Source organism: Trichoderma citrinoviride (assembly GCF_003025115.1).
Source record: "Trichoderma citrinoviride strain TUCIM 6016 unplaced genomic scaffold BBK36scaffold_15, whole genome shotgun sequence".
In the NCBI taxonomy this organism is placed as follows: Eukaryota; Fungi; Ascomycota; class Sordariomycetes; order Hypocreales; family Hypocreaceae; genus Trichoderma; species Trichoderma citrinoviride.
In genome coordinates this window covers 447,305-468,301 of record NW_020194723.1, presented here as the reverse complement: position 1 = coordinate 468,301, position 20,997 = coordinate 447,305, and the positions used below count along the sequence as shown (strand labels likewise).

General features: G+C 55.5%; 7 protein-coding genes across 7 annotated transcripts; 2 read left to right on the top strand and 5 right to left on the bottom strand.

Annotated features, from left to right (window-relative positions):
* Positions 1 to 315: 315 nt before the first annotated feature.
* Positions 316 to 2,104, top strand: BBK36DRAFT_1136446 (hypothetical protein; the record flags this gene model as incomplete). Its single annotated transcript, XM_024892979.1, has 4 exons — positions 316 to 367; positions 446 to 755; positions 829 to 1,783; positions 1,882 to 2,104. Exons 1-4 carry the CDS (start codon positions 324 to 326, stop codon positions 2,100 to 2,102), a joined length of 1,530 nt encoding a protein of 509 aa, XP_024746208.1. The 5' UTR covers positions 316 to 323.
* Positions 2,105 to 2,913: 809 nt separating this feature from the next.
* Positions 2,914 to 3,529, bottom strand: BBK36DRAFT_1172177 (hypothetical protein; the record flags this gene model as incomplete). Its single annotated transcript, XM_024895695.1, has 3 exons — positions 2,914 to 3,122; positions 3,277 to 3,400; positions 3,497 to 3,529. The coding sequence occupies 3 exons, from the start codon at positions 3,527 to 3,529 to the stop codon at positions 2,914 to 2,916; spliced, it is 366 nt and encodes a 121-aa protein (XP_024746207.1).
* Positions 3,530 to 3,874: 345 nt separating this feature from the next.
* BBK36DRAFT_1136445 (carboxy terminal WSC domain-containing protein) lies at positions 3,875 to 7,169 on the bottom strand. The gene is given in 3 exon segments (XM_024892978.1): positions 3,875 to 3,903; positions 3,915 to 4,765; positions 4,833 to 7,169. 2 exon segments carry the CDS (start codon positions 6,940 to 6,942, stop codon positions 3,954 to 3,956), a joined length of 2,922 nt encoding a protein of 973 aa, XP_024746206.1. The 5' UTR covers positions 6,943 to 7,169; the 3' UTR covers positions 3,875 to 3,903; positions 3,915 to 3,953.
* A 2,981-nt stretch (positions 7,170 to 10,150) lies between these two features.
* BBK36DRAFT_1128252 (threonine dehydratase) lies at positions 10,151 to 11,290 on the bottom strand (the record flags this gene model as incomplete). The annotated part of the gene is made up of 2 exons (XM_024891592.1): positions 10,151 to 11,147; positions 11,208 to 11,290. 2 exons carry the CDS (start codon positions 11,288 to 11,290, stop codon positions 10,151 to 10,153), a joined length of 1,080 nt encoding a protein of 359 aa, XP_024746205.1.
* A 1,817-nt stretch (positions 11,291 to 13,107) lies between these two features.
* On the top strand, positions 13,108 to 14,043 carry BBK36DRAFT_1128091 (hypothetical protein; the record flags this gene model as incomplete). Its single annotated transcript, XM_024891579.1, has 1 exon — positions 13,108 to 14,043. One exon carries the CDS (start codon positions 13,108 to 13,110, stop codon positions 14,041 to 14,043), a length of 936 nt encoding a protein of 311 aa, XP_024746204.1.
* Positions 14,044 to 14,628: 585 nt separating this feature from the next.
* BBK36DRAFT_1172173 (N1221-domain-containing protein) lies at positions 14,629 to 18,252 on the bottom strand (the record flags this gene model as incomplete). The annotated part of the gene is made up of 7 exons (XM_024895694.1): positions 14,629 to 15,472; positions 15,545 to 15,674; positions 15,740 to 16,043; positions 16,111 to 16,989; positions 17,061 to 17,149; positions 17,243 to 17,376; positions 17,447 to 18,252. The coding sequence occupies 7 exons, from the start codon at positions 18,250 to 18,252 to the stop codon at positions 14,629 to 14,631; spliced, it is 3,186 nt and encodes a 1,061-aa protein (XP_024746203.1).
* A 540-nt stretch (positions 18,253 to 18,792) lies between these two features.
* BBK36DRAFT_1183802 (hypothetical protein) lies at positions 18,793 to 19,666 on the bottom strand (the record flags this gene model as incomplete). The annotated part of the gene is made up of 2 exons (XM_024896370.1): positions 18,793 to 19,456; positions 19,499 to 19,666. 2 exons carry the CDS (start codon positions 19,664 to 19,666, stop codon positions 18,797 to 18,799), a joined length of 828 nt encoding a protein of 275 aa, XP_024746202.1. The 3' UTR covers positions 18,793 to 18,796.
* Between the last annotated feature and the right edge of the window lie 1,331 nt (positions 19,667 to 20,997).

Here is a 20,997-nt window from a genome sequence, read left to right as displayed (position 1 = left end):
GTGGGCTGCGAAGTACAAGCAAATACTTGCAGCCCCGACCCCCAGTCCGAGGCGCGTCTGAACGCGGGGCACAAGAAAAGAAATCGAGTGCTGTAAGAGCACCGGCGCGTCGAGCTCGCAACCAGCGTCAAAGGTGCTGCACGATCTTTGGACTTGTCTTGTCAAACTGCGGAACCAATCGCCTCACTGACTCAATTCCCTTCAAGACTCTCTTTTTTCTCACGGCTAGACACAGATACAAGGCCAGGCATCATCATAACCCATCAAGGCGCTCTTTTCCAAGCCTGCAAGCTCGGCCGCAGCAGCGCCTAACCGCCGCCATCATGGTCCAGCTCGAGGACATCTCCAGCCTCCTCGAGGCGCCCGCGTATGAACTTCTCTCCTTTTAAACAAGCCACTCGCCCTCAAAGCTGCTTCACTTCCCTTCTAACTCATGACTCAAAAGGCATCTCCCGCAAAAGGCCCCCGTCCGAGCCCCCTCCGCCTACAAGCCGCTGCACTCCTACGCCCTCGACAAGAACCGTTCGTACAAGCAGCAGTACGGTGACATGTACTTTTTGCGACTGGCCAAGATCAAGCCCGCGGTGGAGGAGGTCGCCGCCAGGGCGTGGGAGGACACGGAGATTGGCGGCGAGCGGGCCAAGAGGGTCGATCGCGTGCTGGACGTGCGGCAGGGCGAGCTGTGCTGGGTTGCGGGCACCGTGTACATGGACATGAAGCTGAAGCCCAACATTCTCGAGGATGTGTCCAAGGATGTGAGTCCAACAGCTGTCCTTCCATGCCTCGGGTGTGTGTGTGGCTTCTAACGGCAGTATGACTTCCCGGCAGCGCTGGCTCTCGGCGCCCATCTCCTCGCAAAAGTACTACTCCGACGACGGCTCCGACCAGACCATGCTCGAAGACGACTCGGGCCGCGTCCGCCTGGTGGGCGATCTGCTCAGCACCATCCCGCTCGTCACCGGGTGCATCATCGCCGTCATGGGCACCGAGAACACAAACGGAGAGTTTGAGGTCATCGACCTCAAGGTGCCCGATCTGGCGCCCCAGCCCGAGCGCTGGGCCCTCTCCAAGGCGCCCTCGGCCGGCGGCAAGGCAAAGAGCGAGGAGGATACAGAGATGACGGACAGTCCCCCGGGGAGCGGCGGAGGCGGCAAGAAGATTGCCATCGTGTCGGGGCTGTCCTTTTCCGGCACCGACGCCTCGTACGACCTCGAGCTGAACCTCCTGCTGGAGTACCTGCTGGGAGAGGCCCTCGGCCCAGAGGAGCAGGCCGGCGTGTCGCAAATCAGCAGGCTCATCATCGCCGGCGACTCCATCTCGACGACGGCCAGCAAGGGATCCGAAGACGAAGACGACGAGGTCAAGAAGCGGGCGCAGAAGAAGTACGGGTACGACGCCAGCGCATACAACCCCATCCCGTCCCAGCTATTTGACGACTTCGTCTCCGAGCTGCTGCCCTCCATGCCCGTCACCCTCCTCCCCGGCGCCCAGGACCCCGCCAACGCGAGCTACCCCCAGCAGCCCATCCACACGGCCATGTTCCCCCTCTCAAGAGCCTACGCAGCAAACGCCTCAGCATCAGCATCATCAGCGTCCCAGCCTGGCTGGTTTGATACCGTGACGAATCCCTGGGAGGCAGAGGTGGAAGGGTGGAGGGTACTGGGCACGGGCGGGCAGAACGTCGACGACGTGTTCAAGTATGTTGAGAGCGACGACCGCTTGGGCATGATGGAGGCCATGTGCAGATGGAGATGCTGCGCTCCCACAGCGCCCGATACGCTATGTATGTTTCTTGCCTCATCCCTTCCGTTTTCTATATATATATATATATATATATATAATTATATATTTGGAGCGTTACTGACGAGAAAAACTACTCAGGGAGCTATCCGTTTCAAGAAGACGACCCGTTTGTCCTCAAATCGTGCCCTCACGTCTACTTCGTCGGCTGCCAGCCCGAGTTTGCAACAAAGGTCATTCACGGCCCCGAGGGCCAGAGCGTGCGGCTCATTGCCGTGCCGTCGTTTTCCAAGAGCAAGGAGTTGGTGCTGGTGGATACGGAGACGCTGGAGGTGAGCAAAGTCAAGATTACGTCGAGGTGACAGTCGTGGGTCGGACGAAAGGAAGAGGTAACGATTTCAGCTGAAGGGGAGATATACATAGCATGTGGCTCCCGGTTTCACAAAGAGGATAGAAGGAATAGATTTGCCCTCGACATGGGGCTTCATTTTGGGCCATATGTCTTGCTGCTCTTTACAGTGGGCCGGTGGTAGAAGAAATATGTTGCTTTCGAGATACCTGGTAGAGATCAACAAGTAAACCTCACCATTGCGACGATCATTGTTCATGTATCGTAGAGTTTCTGCTGGAAATTTGCTGCTCAAAACGCCAGAACATCTCCGCGTCCTCTTAAAGGGGAGGCCCGAGATGGCCCACCATTCCGGCCTTTGTGATCCGTAGGCCCGCTATGAGAATACCCCATCTCGTCGACCATGACAAGCTGCAGAGGTCCCTCTCGCGGCGTTATAAACATGCACACCTCGCCCGGCCCTCCTGCTGTGTCTGAAAAGCTGCCCTTGGTTCGGTATGTTGGTTGTTTTAAGCTCGGAGTGCTTTAAGCAGTTTTCGCTCTAATACCTGTGAAACCCAAAAGTCCCGCGTTGACTTGCTTTCACCGAGACAAACAATTCCCGGCCATTGATGGAAAAGCACACCGTCCAGAACCCAACCCAAGTCTCCCCCCATTCAACTCTTTCTCCCCAAAACGCTTCCCATCTCTCCATCCTAGATGGGGGTAACGCAATCATGATCAGCCCCCCCATCACCAACCAAAGCACAGCCTCATCTCCCTCAACTTGCGTCACCTTTTCATTCAAAGGGCATTCTTGCAACAAACAAAACAAAGCCCCCCTTTTACTTCTTCCCCTTGTTCTTCTTCCCACCAGCACCAGCACCAGCCCCAGCCCCAGCAGCCTCCTTCTCCGCCCTGAGCCCATCCACGAAATCCTTCATAATGTCGTGCAGGTCCGGATTCTTCCTCGCCAGCAGCAGCACGTCGTCCGTCGTGACCGTCGTCCGGCCCGCGTGGTTGCAGAATGTCTCGAGGTCGATCGCCACGCTTTCTGATAGATAGATATAACTCATGTTTGTAAGCCTCTCTACTTTCAACTTTTTTATGTGTATTCTTGAACAATCATGACGACGACGACGATGGAGGAACAAAGAGAGGTTTTTAGTATGGATACGTAAGGTAAAAGAAGGAAACATGGCTCTCACCAATCTGCGCCCACACCATCTCCGTCAAGGCCCCGATAAACTGCGGCGTCGCGTTGCGGTTCCGCTTCAGCGACTCTTCGTCCACAATCTGTCCTATGGCGTACCAGAGTGCCGATTTGAGGCGCTATGAATACACAACAAACATAGTATTCCAGTATCAGCTTGGCTCTTTTTTTTATTTGTTTTTGTTACCAAGGAAGTAAGATTGGGTGCTCATTACTTCGCGGTCATTTTCAGGCGTTGTGTCTACCATTATTGAGCAGACGCCCTGTGTCGTGAGTTGGGTTAATTAATGGTGTGAATGAGACTGGGAGAGTGAGTGAAGGGTGATCGATTATGAGGGGCCGAATATTGATGAAGCGCGTCGTTGGACGGGGTACGCTAGTACATTTTAGGTAAAACTGATTGCTCTTATAAGACCGTTGAGAGTGATGCGACTACCTGCTCGTACATAAGGTAACATATCACTTCATAGTCCAGGGCATAGTCCAATATCAGTATTCATTTATTTGTATTAGCATCTATCCAATGCTGCATCCAAACCTACACTCAGTATTAGTCTGATCTGTCTCATATAGACAAGTAGATCCGCCGCCTCTATATACCTACAAACATACAGCATGACCCATCCCCGCCAACTCGTTCCATCAGGACAACAAAGTCTACGTAATCATCACTCAGGCTCCGTCTATGAGCTCTATGAGCTCGACAGGCTTTTTGGTGTACAGTGAGAGGCGATTGCCCGCACCACAGTACTCAAGCTCGTTGCCGCTGCACAGCATGTTGCAGTCCGCCGCCGGCGCCTTGAGAGATGACGGTGCCAATGTGTTGCCACAATAACATTCGCTGCCATACTCGGTGCCAAAGTACGTAAAGTCGTCACAGAATTCAGCGCAGGCCTCGACGGTCATGGTGCCGGTTGCGGTGGCAGCGCCCGTAAGAGCACGGGTGCCGTTGCCCTCGGTCTGGCAGCCGACAAACACAAAATCGCCCGCAGCAGCGGGCTGCTCAGGGTCTCCTCCAGTCACGTTGGGGTTGATGTAAAGCTCGAGGCGGTTGCTGGCACCGCAGTACTCGAACTGGTTGCCGGCGCAGGGCATGTTGCAGTCGGCCAGGGGAGCGGTTGCACTCGAGCCAGCAAGGAAGCTACCACAGTAGCATTCGTCGCCATACTCCGTGCCAAAGTACCTGAAGTCGGAGCAGAATTCGGCACAGGCCTCGTTGGTCATGTCAGGGTCGATGGTAGCCTTCTGGCCCAGAGCGCGATCCCCCGAGCCTTCCGTCCAGCAGCCCACCAGTGTGTATGGGCCGACAGTGGGCTCGTGGGTCAGGGTGCCAGTGGGAGCGGGAGGCTGGGTGGCCGTGGTCGAGTACAGCTCGAGGCGGTTGCCAGCACCGCAGAATTCACTAGCATCACCACTGCATACCATGTTGCACTCGTCAATGGGAGCCTCCGCGCTGCTCTTGGCAAGCGTATTGCCGCAGTAACCTGGGTGGCATGTTAGCTCGAGGACGATTCGGGAGACCAAGTCAACAGGAAAAGGTAGACAACTCACATTCGCGGCCATACTCTGTACCCCAGTAGACATAGTCGCTGCAAAAGTCTCTGCAGGTTTCCAGGGTCATCGAGTCGTTGGCATAGGCGTTGCCAGCCAGAGCACGCGTACCATCACCCTCAGTCCAGCAAGAAATCAGCACATATCCGTCGACTGAAGGGCGATGGCTGGGAGTAGGAACTGGTGTCGTCGTCGTTGGAGGCGCCGTCGTCGTTGGAGGCTCCGTGACAGGGGGAGGCGCCGTTGTTGTGGGAGGCTCTGATGTCGTGGGAGGCTCTGACGTCGTGGGAGGTTCCGTCGTCGTGGGAGGCTCTGACGTCGCGGGAGGTTCCGTCGTCGTGGGAGGTTCTGATGTCGTGGGAGGTTCCGTCGTAGTGGGAGGTTCTGATGTCGTGGGAGGCTCCGTGACAGGAGGCTCCGTGGTAGTAGGGGGAGCCTCAGTCGTGGCTGAGCCGGTTGTGACGGACGTCGTGCCACCAGATCCATCATCGTCTCCGCCGACGCAGGCAGCCGGGTTGGCAAAGGCACGGCAGGTACCGCCAACGCCGGTGAGGGCCTTGAAGCTGTCGGACTGGTCACCGTTGATGACGTCGACGTATCCCTCGTAGGCCAGGCCGCCCTGGATGGTGTAGTCGACGTTGAATAGAGTGTACGCTCCGGCACACTGGCCCTTCTTGAGATCCATGGTGGTGTTCTGCAGCAGAGGAACGGGGCTGTTCGTCTGAGGCGTCTTGTACCAGACCCTGACCTGCGCGCCCTGGCTGAGGCGGTCGTTGCGGACAGCAGCCACGGCCGTCAGAGCGCCCGAGGAGCCGAGGACGCAGCTCTGGGGCGACTGAAAGATGATGGCATCCTGGACAGGATACTCGTTGCCATTGTTGTCGTAGACGTCCTTGGTGCCGTCGGCATTGTTGACGGTGACGGTAAAAGACGAGATGCCTGAGGAGGCAAGGATGTTGACCGAGATGGGGTAGAAGGCAAAGGTATCGTCGAAGCCCTGGCTGGCGCCCTGGACGGTGCTGGTGACGACACAGGTGCTGAGGCCGCAGTCGGTGGTGCCCTTGCGGTTCTTGTAGGTGATGGACACGCTGGAGATGCTGCCCTGAGCAAGGCCAGTAGTCTTGACGCGGATGAAGCCCGTCAGCTGGAGGGTGCTGCCGCCGTTGATGAGGGTCAGCTGCAGGTTGACAGGCTTGACCTTGTAGGGGACAATGGGATCGGTCAGCTTGACGCTCGGGGGCACAACTTCAATCATCTTTTGCAAGACAGTCTTGCAGACGGACTTGAAAGTGTCTGCATCGGCTAGAGCCTCCATGGTCTGGTTGCCATCGGCATTGAAGACTTTGAAGTCGGAGTTCTTGTCAATCTTGACCGACGGGCCGACAACGAGGGGGTTCTTGGTCTCGCCGGAGAGATACTCGGTGACAACAAGGTTGTCAAAGACAGCATCGCTCGAGTCGAGACCCGCCTCACCGTCGATGCCGGTTCCGGTGGGAACAATGTCGGGGAACTCGGTGTTGTGGACGCCGCCCAAGGTGTGGCCGCAGGCCGTGACCTGGATCATCTCCTCGACGCTGAAGCCCATGCGGTCAAACTGCTGCTTGAACGTGGCGACGGAGTTTTGCGGCTGAGGGACACCTGGAGCTCCCTTGCCGGTGGCATCAATGCGGCCAACGCGAATCGGCACAGCAGGGCCACCGCAGGAGCGGACAGACGTGTAGACGCCCAGGGCGATGAGGTCGGCCAGGGTCGACCGGGGAGAGACATAGGGAGCCATGAACTCGAGCGTCGTCCTGTGGCCGGGCCCGGTGTTCTCGCCGTCGTCCAGCTCGTACTGCAGCGAGCCGTCAAGGCCTCCAATGCCAAAGTACGTGTTGGCCGTGGACATGTCGTGGAAGCCGACCCGGAGCCACTCGGCGGCGTTCTGCCGGCCGGGCCCCGAGGCCTCGTTGGAGCACGGGCTCACCGTGTCGGCAAATTTGCGGGCGCGGAACGACTGCAGCTGGGTCATGATCTCCTCAATTTCGTCGACTGCGTTGGGCCATGTCGGATCAGCCAGGGCTGAGCCTGCCAGGCCCAGAAGGCCCACCAGGGCAGCTGTCGACTTCATAGTGGGATGGACTGAGGAAGCCTGTCACCCTGTGAAGAGCGCTCGGGCAGATGGTGGAAAAGAAGACGGCGCAAAGACAGAGGCTTTGTCGCCGGTGGCAGCTCAACGAGTTGCTGCGATGGTGTTGCGGTCCCCTTCTTGCTCTTATCTCAACACAAGCGCACAAACGAGCGAGCGTGGATGGCCTCAGATTTCAGGGAACCAAGCGGGCAGACTCATGGCCTTTTTAAAGAATGGGAGAGCGAGCGTGTGTATACAAACGAGAGAGAGAGAGAGAGAGAAGAAAAGGAAACGAGCGAAAGAGACAGACAGACAGAGAGCAGATTCCTTCGGTGGAGGGTGGTGAGGCTGCAGCTGCATCGCGCCAGAAAGTCGTGCGATGGAGGCTGCAGCTGCTGCAGCTGGGCTCTGCTCTGGTTCGCCGTCCATGGCCTTTGCAGTCGTCGACAGACTTCTGCTCGCTGCAACGCAACCAGCAGAACCCATGTCTTCAGCCCGGAGTGGCGGGATTGAGACGCTCGATTGGAGAGATGCGAGGCTGCAAGGGTTGAGTTGTCCAGGTCGTTCTCGTATTTTTGGCAGCCGACCTGCATTAGCCCACCGTCGAGGCACTTCAGGCACTCTCAGGCCCCAAGCCCAAGACCTCTAGGGGCCCTTTGGGGGGTTCCGGGGCCTTTCAGTGGGTGGTTTGCAGCGGCCGCAGCAAATCACAGCACACCCAACCTCTGTAGGGAACAAGTGATAAGCTGAATCCACCTTCCAGATGCCGTGACCCGACCTTCTGGCTCCTGCATGTATCTACAACCTCTCGCCTACGTGCTCAATATCATCATTCCCTCTCCTCTCACCAACGCTCACAAGTCCAAGCCGGAACGGAATGGATCCCTGCGGGCTGAACAGGCCGGATGACGAACCCGCCGCTCACGCTTCCCCACCTCCATCATCCCTTGTCTGCTGGCCCGTAGCGGCATGTGGGCATGGATGACCTCCGTACAGGTCGCAATATTGGTTTTCCAGGCAGCATCAATAGTGGCCGACGTGCTCTATTTGGGCGGCTTCTGGCAGCTGAAAGACGGTGGTGATGCTGGCTGATGCTTCAATGTTCCATCTTGCCAAAGAACGACCGGCTTGGCAGGGTAGACGAGGTGAACGAGCAGACAAAGAGTCCTCTCCCGCAATACGCTTGATATGTACTGACAATCAGAAAGCAGTTAGTATTCCCTCCCTCCCACTTCCGTATCCGCTCGACTGCCTTTACGAGGTACTTGCACGACTATAGACGTGGAAGGGCGGCCAAGGCTGGCTATCCGGCATCTTGGCGTTAGTCTTACTATCAGTACCAAAGTGCTATCAGCGCTTCCCGGTGAGGATCTTGGGAGGCGCCGGCTATCACCAGATCGGCTTAGTAGCCGCTGCTCACCAGGGGCAGCGTGATCGATACTCTCGGAAGCCAGCCGTAGTGCAAACCTTGAAGCCCAGGACGGGCTGCTAGCACGATTTGCAAGGCATCACCCGCAATGCTTCGTACAACGAGCTCATTTCACCTGGGCTGTGCCGCAAGCCGCCAAGAGAGAGGCGATGGTTACACCTTGGGATTACGAGAGTTCAACTGACTACTAGCCTTGTGGATGTGGGTGACACGCACCGCAAATCACCTGGCTGCTCTGATAAAGTCTAGGCTCTCGTTTCCGTCACCTTAAATGGAGATGATGGTGGCATGGGCTTCGGCACAACCTCCTGAATGCATCTTCCGCTTATGGAACGAAAACAAAGCAAAGGAGGAGCAAACGACTTTTGCGTTGAGTCAAACAGTGCCTTCAGCGCATACACAACGGATCGTGAGCAGCACTTTGCCCGCGTGTGGTTGCCGCGGGGGCACATTGTTGCTGCAGGTTCTCAATACTGCTACCACGAACAGGGTCCCTCCTTTTGGCTCTTTGCTCAATTGATCGCAAGCCATGACAGATTGAGAGCTTGTGTCTTGGCTCCATTGAGCAACAAGCCAATAAATGGCTTGCTTTATTAATCATACGCAGACCAGTCGCGAATACTTCGCACAGGCACAGATGCTCCCTGTCTCGATTATTCTGTCACCTCCAAGAGAAGTATATGGCTCCACCTCACCGGAAGCTGCCTCACAGCGCACTCGAGAACATTTACACAGCAAAGCAACGGGTCACACCGCATACGAGCTTCTCTTGGCCTGGTTCTTCTTCTTTCCCATCCTCGTCTGGGGGGATCTGTGAGGTTTTGCGTATCAGAGGGTCCTCAAAACGAGCAACCTGAAAGAGGTCGAAGCGCCACCATGTACAATGCACGTATGTAAGTGAGCACATGAAGGACGCCACTTTCCTTCACGGTCCCGTTCGCCTGCATCTGAGCAGTGAGCTGCAGCCCGTCCACACCCTCTCCGCTTCTCGTGGGCAGTCGCTTGAGGGATCCTGGTCCCTCGCGGATCCTCGCCACAGAAATTGGCCGTAGGTGCTTCTGGCGTTCGCCGGCTTCGCTACCGCCGTGCAGTTGCGTTCGGTTCACAATGCAACGCCTGTGATGAGTCTACTCGACGACCTGCAGGTTGGCCATCATTCAACAGCGGAATGAAACAGGCCGAGAACAAAAAGCCCAGTCCCCACGGCAAATCCAACATCACACATCTCTGCGTTTTGCACCACCGGGCTGTGCAAAATCTTTCCTCGGCCGGGAAAGTTGCCGAGAAGCCGGCCCCTTCCTCCGCCATGCAACCATAAGGGTGCTGCTATATTGATCAGCCTCACGGCTTAGAGGAGCACTTCTATATTTCGCTAAACATATTATTTCCGGAAGGGAGCACTGGCACTCAGAGGGCACGCGACAGAATATATGAAAGTGACCATTCAGCCACTGCTCGATTCTCCTTTGGGCCTTTGACTTTACCCGAGAGTAACACGCCAAGAAAGTCCTCCTGGTCCAGCTGGAGTTGGAGAACGAAAGAAGAAGAGAAACCCCTCCCGGGGAAGACTCCGAACGCCATGGTGACATTGGTTGATGCTACCAGCAATGAATCGGACGCCTCCAGCCACGTCTAAATTTACGCTTCTTTCTGTCCGGCTTGCCACTTTCCCTGTCTCGCGGAGCAATGCTGCGGGCCGTCCCTTGCTCGGAGAGCAGTCTAGATTCATCGTCCGCAGCATGTCCATTCTGTTTTGTCCTCAGTTTTGTTCTAGACCTATCAGCTCGTTTGTTCGGTAGCCAGGGTTGAGAGATATTGCTCCAATATCTCGTACGATATATTGGACCCTCCACATATTACAAGCACAATGACACTATTCTTGTTGAGGCCGGGAACCAGCTCCTTCAAGCGGCCGCTGTACACGACGGCAGGACAGACGCTGCACGATAACTCGACGAGAAAGCGCTCCTCGCTAGCGAACCGCTTACAAGCGGCAATGGCCTCAGCGTCGGAGAGGACCACGGTTGAGACTTGGTCACGGAGCCCGTACTCAAAGGCTCTCTGGCAGACGGTTCTCGCGCCGAGAGTGGTGGCGAGGCTGGTGATGGCGGGCAGCGTGATTAGCTCGCCCTTTTGGACCGCCTGATGAAGTGAGTCTGTTCCTAATGTTTCGACAGCAATGACTCGAGTCTGGTTCATGGACAGGTCGTCGAGACCCTGCACAACACCTGACAAGAGGCCGCCTCCGCCGACGCTGCAAATGATGGCATCGACATCGGCTATGCGTGCCGTAGCATCGTCATCTGTTGCGCCGTCCACGGCTACCGGATAGTGCTTGACCATTGTGGGAATTTGCCTTGCGATTTCGTGCGAGATGCCCGCGTTGCCATCCCAAATCTCCTGTGCGTTGAACGGAGGCACGTAGATGGCTACGTCTCCTTTAGCACGGGCTTCCTCCATCAGAATGCCTGTGAGATAGTCATCGGCCTCTTGCCATGAGGCACCCATTTGAATCACATCTGAGGCGCCGGCCTTTCGCAGCTTGTCGATGGTGTACGCAGTCGTGGACAGCGGGACGATGATGGTGGCCTGGCAGCCCAGTGTAATGGCGGCGTGGACACAGGCCAGCCCGGCGTTGCCTCCTGAGGAGCAGTAGAAGTGGGCTTTGGCGGCGTCGGGCCCTTGCGCGGCGAGCTTGGCCACCATGTAGTTGCCTATGCCGCGAGACTTGAAGGACCCTGAGGGCTGGAGGTTCTCCAGCTTGAGGAAGACATTGCTGGGATGGTGGTAAGTAAAGGGACGGAAAATACTATGTAGTCACTACGGGTGCGCTTACCAGCCGGCTACTTCTGAGAGAGAGTTGGATTTGATGAGTGGTGTTTCTATGTAGGGGATCTTCATGTTGGGCTTGGACCCCATTGCTGCAAATGACTGAAGGTGTGAGAGCGAGTCCGCACTGACGGATGGGATATTAAGATTGGATGCGCTGATGCCTGATGCACGCTGAATACAACTGGAATGAATGATTGGATGAATGGAACAATAAGTGAGTGTTTGGGTGATGACGTATCTATAAGCTCGCTGACGATCTTTATACAGGCTGAAAATGGAGGTTATATCGGGCAACGAGGCATGGAAAGATTTCTCTGCTGCTAGTGAGGGGTTGGCTTGTCTCACTCTGACTGGCTGCTGCGTCTTAGGTAGTACTACAGTATGTCGGTGCCTTGTAGTACGTGTCTTCCGTCTGAAGCATTGCGCCCTTTGACTTGCACATGCACACATGCGCCTTTGCCAAAGGTCAAGTTGACAAGACAGAAGCAACAGAAGTGCTTCAAGTCAATTACCTAGTACAGTAAATGTCAATTGCTCAGTCACAGCAGCAGCACCGGTCAGACATTGCAACTTGCACGCGCAAGACTCGAAAGGGCGTGGCGTCTGACTTGTTCTCTTTTGAATCTCGTTGGAGCCTCCACTGGCTACACCTCATAGTACTACTAGTATAAGTATTTCGGCTGCATGTCTCTGTTTGTGTCTCGCCTGCGTGTGTGATCGACGATGCCTACATAGTATTCTTTTTCTCCGGTGGCGCTGCCTTTTTGTCTCGTTTTGCCCCTTGCATGTTTCCGTCCGGTCAGATCTTTAAAAACGCACGAACCCGTTTGGTGGGGGGAGGAGACTTGTTGTTTCGTCTCATGCTCCTGTGTTGGGTTTGTGTCTCGGTTTCTTCAGCCCTGTCTGTTTCACTCCAGTGAGACATTCTTTCCGAAGAGTCAATCTTTCTTCCAACTACAGCTGAAGTTTTGCTTCAATATGGCTAATTGAGTTTGGTTTGCAGTGTTTCTTTGTTGGAACAAGTTTGACTTGAGGAGGCGAAAACTGGCGATGCAGAGGGTTTCTGTATGGCTGCACAGCCACAGTTGGTTCAGCAGCACCATGAGCAACGTACCGATACCTCCAAATTGACTTGCATCTCAACACAACATGCAAGTACTACGAGTACCGATCCATCCCAAGCTTAACTCTACATACGATACATTCAGGCCGGCTGCCTCCAGCTAAGGTAGATAGTCAAGATAGTCAAGAGATCTCGGCCCATGAAAAGAAAAAAGTCTTTCACCACTGACGTAAAAAGCATCTCCTTAACCGTAACCCATCCAATCGCCACCTCAGCTGCATCTCCATTCAAGCAACAAAACCCACCTTGATGGAGCACCGCCTCAGCCACAGGTGCAAGGGGCACGGCAGTACGTCATCCAGTGACGACGAAACGAAACGAACGAACTGCCCCGCCACAAACCAACCAAAGAAAAAAGCATGTGAGCCCCTCTAAAGAAATGTGTGCAGTGCGCGCAAGCCACACTTTGATGAAGATAACTAAAAAAGACTGGATCTTGATCATCTGCTCGGCTTTCTTGTTCTGTTTAGAAGCGGCATTCTTCAGCTAATGAATCCATTGAGTGTTGATCTTGTGTCCGCTTCTTTTGGGTCCTTTGGTTGCGTAAACGAGACGGGGCTTTATTTATTCCGGGGTTTGATTCTTCATACCGCTCTTCTGACGTTTCTCTCCTCGCTCTTCTCATCCTCCACCTCATCCTCCACCTCATCCTCCTCCTCTCTCAACAACTTTGCAAACGATTCTCCTGTCCTCTCATCCTATCATCATCCTATCCCATCCCATCACCACTCAAATAGACTCTTCAAACCAGGCAAAAAAAAAAAGCCAAAAAGCATCCATCATGGGCGCCCGAACAGGCTTCGGCCTCAAATTCGTCCAGTGGTTCGTCCGCGGCATCCAGTTCTGCTGCGCCGCCATCGTCCTCGCCATCTACTCCTACTTCCTCGCGACCCTGCACAACCACCACCTGCCCATCGCCACGAGCCTGCGCGCCGTCGAGGGCATCTCGGGCGCGGCCGTGGCCTACGCGCTGCTGGCCCTGCTGACGCTCTGCTGCCTCGCGGGCCGCACCCTGACGGCCTTGTTCGGCGTCGTCCTCGACATCTGCTTCATCGGCGCCTTCGTCTACGTCGCCGTCGCCAACAAGAACGGCGCCGGCACCTGCGACGGCGTGCTCGACACGCCCTTTGGCAAGGGCCAGTCCGACGCCACCGTCAAGGCCCACAGCGGCTTCACCACCCTGCCCAGCTTCCACACCGCGTGCCGCCTGCAGACGGCCTGCCTCGCCGTCTCCATCATCGCCATCTTCTTCTACATCCTCTCCATCCTCATGGAGGTCGCCCTTGCGCGCCACCACCGCAAGGAGAAGCGCTACGGGCCCAGCCCCCGCAACGACTACACGTCTGGCTTCGGCCGCACCGCCAGCACCAGCACCCGGAAGCCGGGCTTCTTCGGGCGCTTCCTCGGCGGGCGCAAGGTCGTCGACGCCAGCGAGGAGGGCAACATGCTGCCCGCGCACCCGCAGCCCGACCAGCTCAATGCCCACCACCACCACGCGGACAACAACGACATCTCGAACCCTTACGTCCACACCGACTACAACAACAAGTACGAGACTGGGTACGGCTACTCGGGCGTCACGGGGCCGGCTGCTACTACCAACACCACTGCGTATGCTGGCGCCGGCGGGTATGCGGCTCCCCAGGGCACGGCTGGATATGGCCAGCCGGTCAACTACCGCTACGACGACGGCATCTACGACCATGCTCAGCGTTAATAGAGACCTGTCCCAAGATGTACAGTCACTATCAGGGGATGCTGCCATGAACGGCCGGAAACGAGACAAACGAAATACCCCCCCACCCACCAGACAGATAACCAACAAAAAACCGTGTATGATTGAATGTATATATGGCTCACGCTGATTGAGCATCAGTGGGAGGAAACAGCATCAACCCTTTGTCGGATTCCCATGAGAGGAATACTGGCCTCTAGGGGTCCCTGTCAACTATGAATGAATATCAATATCCATGTAGAGATAAGGGGGAAGGGTTAGCAATCCACCCCACAAGAGTTTTTGACTTTTGTCAGCTCCAATTAATAGTAATGAATTAACAAGAACATCTTGTCTTTATATCTTCACAAGGCAGAAATAAGCATATCATGCGCCGTGTAGAGTTTTATCGTCTTGACATGGTCAGTATCATAAGAGAAAAAAACCAAATGCTGCCACAGTCTGCGCTCAAGAACCCCCCCTGAACCGCTCCTGTGAAAACATTTCAGTCCCCAGTGCTATCATTCGCTCATTGCCAGAAACATGCAAAATTGAAAACAAAGGAGGAGGGCAACCATCATGCAAATCTCAACCCCAGGTCGACTCCCCATGATCCACCTCACTCATCGCATCGTCCCCCCCAACCATGAGATCGGACCAGTTCAGATCCGCCTTCTCCAGCTCCCGCGAGAAAAAGTCCTGCTCCTCCCTCATGGCGATGCGGATGTCGGCCGCGATGCGCTCCGGGTACCGCCGCACGTTGAGCCAGTGCGTTAGGCTCCGCAGCGCCTGCTCCAGCGGCAGCGCCGAGTCCACCTCGGCGTCAATGTCGCTGCCCGCAAGCCACTCGTCCCGCAGCTCCGGCCGGCAGTGCAGGTACACGGCTGTGATGACGCGCATGTTGGACTGCCTCCACTTGCGCCCGCAGTACGGCACCTGGCCCTTGAAGAGCTTGAGCGTGTACAGCCGCAGCTCGGGCTGCGGCACCCGCAGCGACTTCTTGAGGATGGTGGATGACTTGTACTGCACGAGCAGCAGGTTGCGGTGCGCCTTGTTCTTGCATATCTTTTGCATCACCCGCAGGTAGTTGATCAGGGAGAAGAAGTTGCGCCGCGAAAAGTCGGTGATGGGCTCCATGGGGATGTTGCTCAGGGGGACCCCCATCTCGTCCACCTCCGGCCGCATCCGGACGTCCTCTACGCCGTCGCAGGCCACGTCCTCCATCTGGTCCACTTCCGCCTCCTCCGTCTCTCGCTGTCTTCTAATCGGCGGCGGCGCTGCGTCATCCTCGCTGTCTTCTCCTCCTGGTTGCTGCCCGTCGCCGCCTTCGCCTTGGCCGTCTGCATCGGCCACGTCTCCTCCCTCATTGCCAGCCTCGTCACTCTCGGTCTTATCCTTGAATCTAGATCGGATGTTGCAAAATTGGAAAAAGCTACAGTCAAAGAGTAAGCAAATCAAGGCCATGACATGCACGTTTTCTCGGAATAGGGGGGCCATCTAGTACCTGTTCTCAGCATGGTCCATCTTACTGTCGACCACTTGTTGAATGTCCTGATGCGCAAACAGCTTGAGCACTAGGGGAAGATAGTTTGAGTCCAACAGCAGTTGAGTCAAGTACTCAAACTTGAGAACATCTGAGACACACAGCATTGTCAGCGGAGACATCCACGACAGCAATTCTTCTCAAGGCAGTACTCACGCGAGACTCTGAGCCATTTCAGGAGGAGAAGGAGGATGGCAGTCATAGCCTTTGACGTGATTTCCCGTGTTCGAGTGGCGTCAATTTCCTCAGGAGACGGCTCTGCTTCCTGCTCTTGCTGGCCTTGTGCGTTCATATCCATGCCCCTCTGCGACCCATGGCCGCCATTAATACCAGGGTTGTTGGCCCTGCTGGTCATTCCTGCCATCTGATTCTGCTGCTGGGCCACAATAGCCGTGACATTAACAAGGATTGGGCGGAGCAAAACAATCACAATGGACTGGAGATGAGGCAAGGCATTGGCCTACAAACCCACATTAGCCTTATATCCAAGGGAAGGGACGGAGGGGTCAGGAACACGGCACACTTACATAAAAACGTTCCACGGCAATGAGCCGCTGCTTGTCTCGTTCGCTCAGCCTCTCTGGTTGAGGACCAAAGTCGACTTCCGGGCCTGGGAATGACCGCTCCTTCTTCTTCTTCTCTTTTTTATCTTCGGCCTTCAGCTCGCGCAGCACTTCCTTCTCCTCCAATGTGAGCTCATTGAGGTCGAGATCCTCAATGTCATCGTCGTCGTCTTCATCAGCGTCATCATCAGCTTCCCAGCCGCGTTCAAACTTGAGGAATCGCTCTCGCTCCTCCCAGAGCTGACGAGTTGCTCGGGTCATCCTGACACGCGAGGAAAAGATTTGCCCAGCCTCGAGGATTGAGGCGGGAATATCGCTACCCTCCCACTTTCTAGACACCAGAGGGTTGCCATATCCCGCTTCGCCCTTCCCGCCAGCACTGTTACTGGTGGCATCGAGAGGAGGGTACATGAAGGGAAAGTTTTGGTTGGTCTGGTAGTTTTGCTTCTTGCCTCCTTTCCCGCCGACGCCTGGGGACGGCGGCGGTGATGGCGCTGGAGTGGCAATGTGCACTGGCTGGTTGAGGATGGATGCGCCTCCCAGTTGTACGTTGGGCGGCTGGGGGATGATGCCGTTGGCAACACTGCGGCTCGTCATATTAGGCAGAGGTGGAAGAAGCGACGAATTGTCCGCCTCTAGCGGTATCAAGGGCTGTGGCGGGACATAGGCCGGGTATTTCGAGGTGACTTCCTGGCGAAAGACGTGATAGTCCAGGGGCGAGGCCGTGATGGTATCTTTGCTCTTATCACCGCCTGTAAGCTCGCTGGTGGCCTCCTTGACACGCTTGAGGTCTTCTGTTCCGCCGAAGACAAGAAGGATGGATTTCCAGAACAGCAGGAAGATCTGTACGCCGTTCGTCAACAATGAGACTTTCCAAACACAAGAGCTCGTTTAAGCGCTGTGGGTTCGCTCACCTGGGTATGGGGCATGGTGTTTTGTTCATCCCATCTCAGCTTGGAAGTCGCCAGCATCATGAAATCGACCAGGGAGGGATTCAGCTCAACTACGCGTTCCAAGTCAGCCTGTGCGTCTTCTTTCCTTCCTTTGTCCTCATCTCTTCAACGAGTGACCCATGAAATAACTTTGTAATACATACGTAGTTTTGCTTCTGTTGAGGCCATATCCTCGGGGTCGTTCAACGTCTCTTGGACCACAATGTACATGATGGTCAGGAGATTCATCAATTCATCCTGAGCATCCTGCGCACTGCCTTGTTGGATATCACCAGACCTGTCCTTGCGTCAGACTTCCTGTAAACGTTTTCAAAGCTCTTGCACCGCGTGCGATTCATGGACCGTACCAGTGAATCTCAAAGACGTCCCTCAGCGCTTGCCAGATGACTGGTATCCCTCCCAGAGACGTCAAACACGCCACGCCAGCCTTCATCGCCTGGAGCTGCGGGATGCTCGCAATCGACCGGCTGTTCTCGTCCGTCGCGTGCGGCATCGCCGTGTCCCCCCATCTGCCCAAGACGAGATACATAATCTTGCCAATCGAGTTCGCCCTCAGCGCCGCGTCGTTGCTCTGCACGCCTGCAATGGCGCCCTGCACAAACCTCGCCCTGGTATCGTGGTCGGCGTCGTCCCACCCGTGCTTGCCGCCCGACTCGTGCTTCCAGTGCCACTCAAAGGCCTTTTGCGCCGCGTTAAGGCGCACCCACTGCCAGAACTGGTACACGAACCACTCGTCAATCTCCTCCGCGTGCGGCCCCATGTCCGAGTAGACAAAGTCGTATGCCGCGGGGTCAGCAGCATTGACCCTGGCGACAATGTGCCGCAGCTGCATCAGCGACAGCGAGTCGGTGGGAGCATGCTGGGGAGCTTGCGACCGATTGCCGGCGTTGTTTTGGTTGCTCGCAGAGGGCATCATCGAGGCGCCGCCTTGTGTAGAGTTGGACTGCCGCTGCGGCTGTTGCTGTTGCGACTGCTGAGAGGCGCCCCTGGACGTCGAAAGTGGCGGCAGCTGAGGAGCTGGCGATGGATCGGCCGAGTCGTCAATCGCGGACTCGTCTTGGGGGGTCTCGACAGCCTCCTCCGCTGCCTCGGTGGGAGCCTCGCTCGACGACTCCGGGGCAGGTTTCGCTGAAGACCACAAGCTGTTCATCATGGGCGATGCGACGTCGTGGTTTCTCGATGCTCGTAGCAGTGGCACATTGCGGGGTGCCGCCGAATATTCTGCTTCAGGGGTGGGGTGTTGGTTAGGCCATGGAGTCTGTACGATACAGCTGCTCGAGGACGGATGAAGTGAAGACGCGGTATCACAGCAAAAGATGCTGGTGAGGCGAGATGTCGCGTGTCGGCGCTGGTGACGACGGTCTGTTGCAGCTCCAGCAACGTCGATTGGGAGCTCGATGGCAATTGAAGGCACGACGCTGTGGCTGGAGGGGTCGGTGGGAGCTCCCCCATTGGCTGGACACTTTCATGTCCCCTGAGGTACTAGTGCGGTCGCGAGCGCTGAGCAGATACCTCGAGCTACCACTTGGCCATCCATCCATCACGGACGTTCAAATCTCATCAGTATGAGACTGTAGGAGTCTGAGAAAGGGGTATTTACAGCTCAAATCAAAATAGATCCATCTTTATATATTTACCATTGTCTTCTATATATACAGGTTACAGCACGTCACCAATCTGCAAGAAGCGTCTCTCTCTCACTCCTCGTCAGAAGAACCCTCTCCCGATCCACCACCACCACCGCCGCCGCCGCCCTCACCATTCTCGCCCTTCTCGGCCTTCTTCTGCGCCCGCCTCCTCAGCTTCTTCAAGCGGTTCAGCCTCTTCTTCTTCTCCTTGATCTGCTCCTCCTTGTCCGCCATCTTCTTCTTCGCCTCCTCCTCCGCCTGCGCCTGCGCCCTTGCCTTCTTCCGCATCGCAATTCTGCTCTTCTTCCCCGGCCGCTTCCTCCTCGCCTGCTGCTCGCCTTCCATCTGCGCGTCGTGGTTTACCGCTTCCCCGGGGCGGGCCTTTCTTGTTGTTTTGATGCTCGTGACTTTCCAGGGGAGCTCAAGGCCCCAGTGCCTCACTTTGGATCGCGCAAGGACGTCTTCGCCGCTCACGGCTGCCACCTCATACTCGCGCTTCTTCTCGGGTGACACGTCTGTTGCCAAGTAGTATGATAACGGCGGACCCCTGAGAATCTTCCCCTCTACTACTTTGTCGTAATCCTCCAACACGACCTTGGGCGCCGGGCCAGCCGTGCTGAAGAGCCGGAATGCGTAGCCTTCATCCTCGGCTTCTTCGCCACCTTGGTCGCTGGGCGTAGAATCGCCAACGGGGGTGTCCGGTTCGCTTTCTGAATCAGAGCTGAGCGCCTCATTTTTTGGTCTACCCTTTGCCTGCGGCCTTTCAAGCACAGGCAAGGTGACTGGGGGCTGCGGTGGACGATAGGCGCTTTCGTCTATGCCCAGTGACTTGGCGATTTGCGCATTGAGCCTTGCCTCCAGCTCGGCGTCTACTTCACTCTCGCTCCATGAGGACTCATCCGATGCGTGCAACTCTTCTCGGCGGACTCTGCAGAGCATGTTAACCCTCACATACGAGCACAGTCCAGGGCCCCAGAAGGGGAAAAGGGATGCGCATACCTCTTCGCATCAGGTACCTCAAACATGGCGGCTCTCCCGGCTGAGAAGAAACGAGATGGTGAATTCTTCCCCCGTCCAATTGCAAGTACGGGCTGCCGTTGTGTCAAGTAAAGTAAGTCGTAAAATCACCAGAATGAGAATATCCAGTCTCCAAATGAGTCGAAACAAACGGGTATCTGGTATGTATCGCGTTTTCGAAGATTGGATGTATCTTGAAGACGAGACGATGCAAAGAAAAGTAAAGTTGAACAGCCGCTTATCTAAGCAGCACAGCTGTCTTTGGACAACCACCACCACGGCTAAGCACTCGGTGCTAGGTACCTACCTCTCCCATACAAATCCGCCCTTGGCCAAAGTACCCCACACTTCATCCCGGCATAACTGGTAGAACTGGCGACGACTTCATTGATCTTGGCCGGTTCTTGATAGTGAACTTCTCCTGCTCCTGCCGCCTTCACAAAAGCTTCCGCCTGTCATCACTACCATCGTCATCATTGTCGTCATTCGGTTCCTGATCAAGAACCCGTAGAGTCTTGTCTAACCGCCCCCAATCACGGATATATATTCTCCAAGATAAACCAACCAACCCAACAAGAAATGACACTTCATATTCACATCACAATCACTTCTCGGTCCCCACGCTCCGAGCCCAAACTCAGCCAAGCAAGCAACATTCCCTAATTCAAAGGACTAATAATTCACCCGTCCCAGAAAAAAAATCCCGAATCAGATTCAAATAGATTGGACAACGAATTCCAAATTAGCCGTATTTCCAACCCTTTTTTTTCTTTCCTCTCTCTTTCAATATACTTCTCAAGGGGTTGCCCGTTAATCTATTTTTGCGCATTTATCCTCAACCGATACCACGCCGCGGTTCATTACTTCTCAAAAATAAAAATAAAAGAAGGGGGGGCGCCAGCCACGCATGTTGTGTATATGGCCTTCCCACTTTACCTACCGTGAGGTTGCTTGCGCGCTGCATTGCTACACAACATACCTTGCATCATGTACTCCGTATACTGAAGTCTCTTGAGCAAAGGCGTGGCTGTCGTGACACCCTTGGGTCGTATTCTCATGCCTGCGTGCATTATTAGACAGTCAATCTTCACGCACAGAATTAGCCATGGACTCGCCGCATAGATACGGGGAGGCTTTTCCTCTATTTCCTCTTTTGCTTCCACCCCCCCTTTTTCAACTGATCTTTTCTTCTAGACATTTGTCTCTCCTGTATTTTCTCTTCTCAGATCTATGGATTCTTTTCCTCCCGTGTT

Excerpts from the sequence above, each read along its gene's own strand:
- BBK36DRAFT_1136445 (XM_024892978.1), bottom strand. The coding sequence starts at position 6,942 with ATGAAGTCGACAGCTGCCCTGGTGGGCCTTCTGGGCCTGGCAGGCTCA. Across the intron at positions 4,766-4,832 it reads TACAGAGTATGGCCGCGAAT|GTTACTGCGGCAATACGCTT; the intron begins GTGAGTTGTCTA and ends CATGCCACCCAG.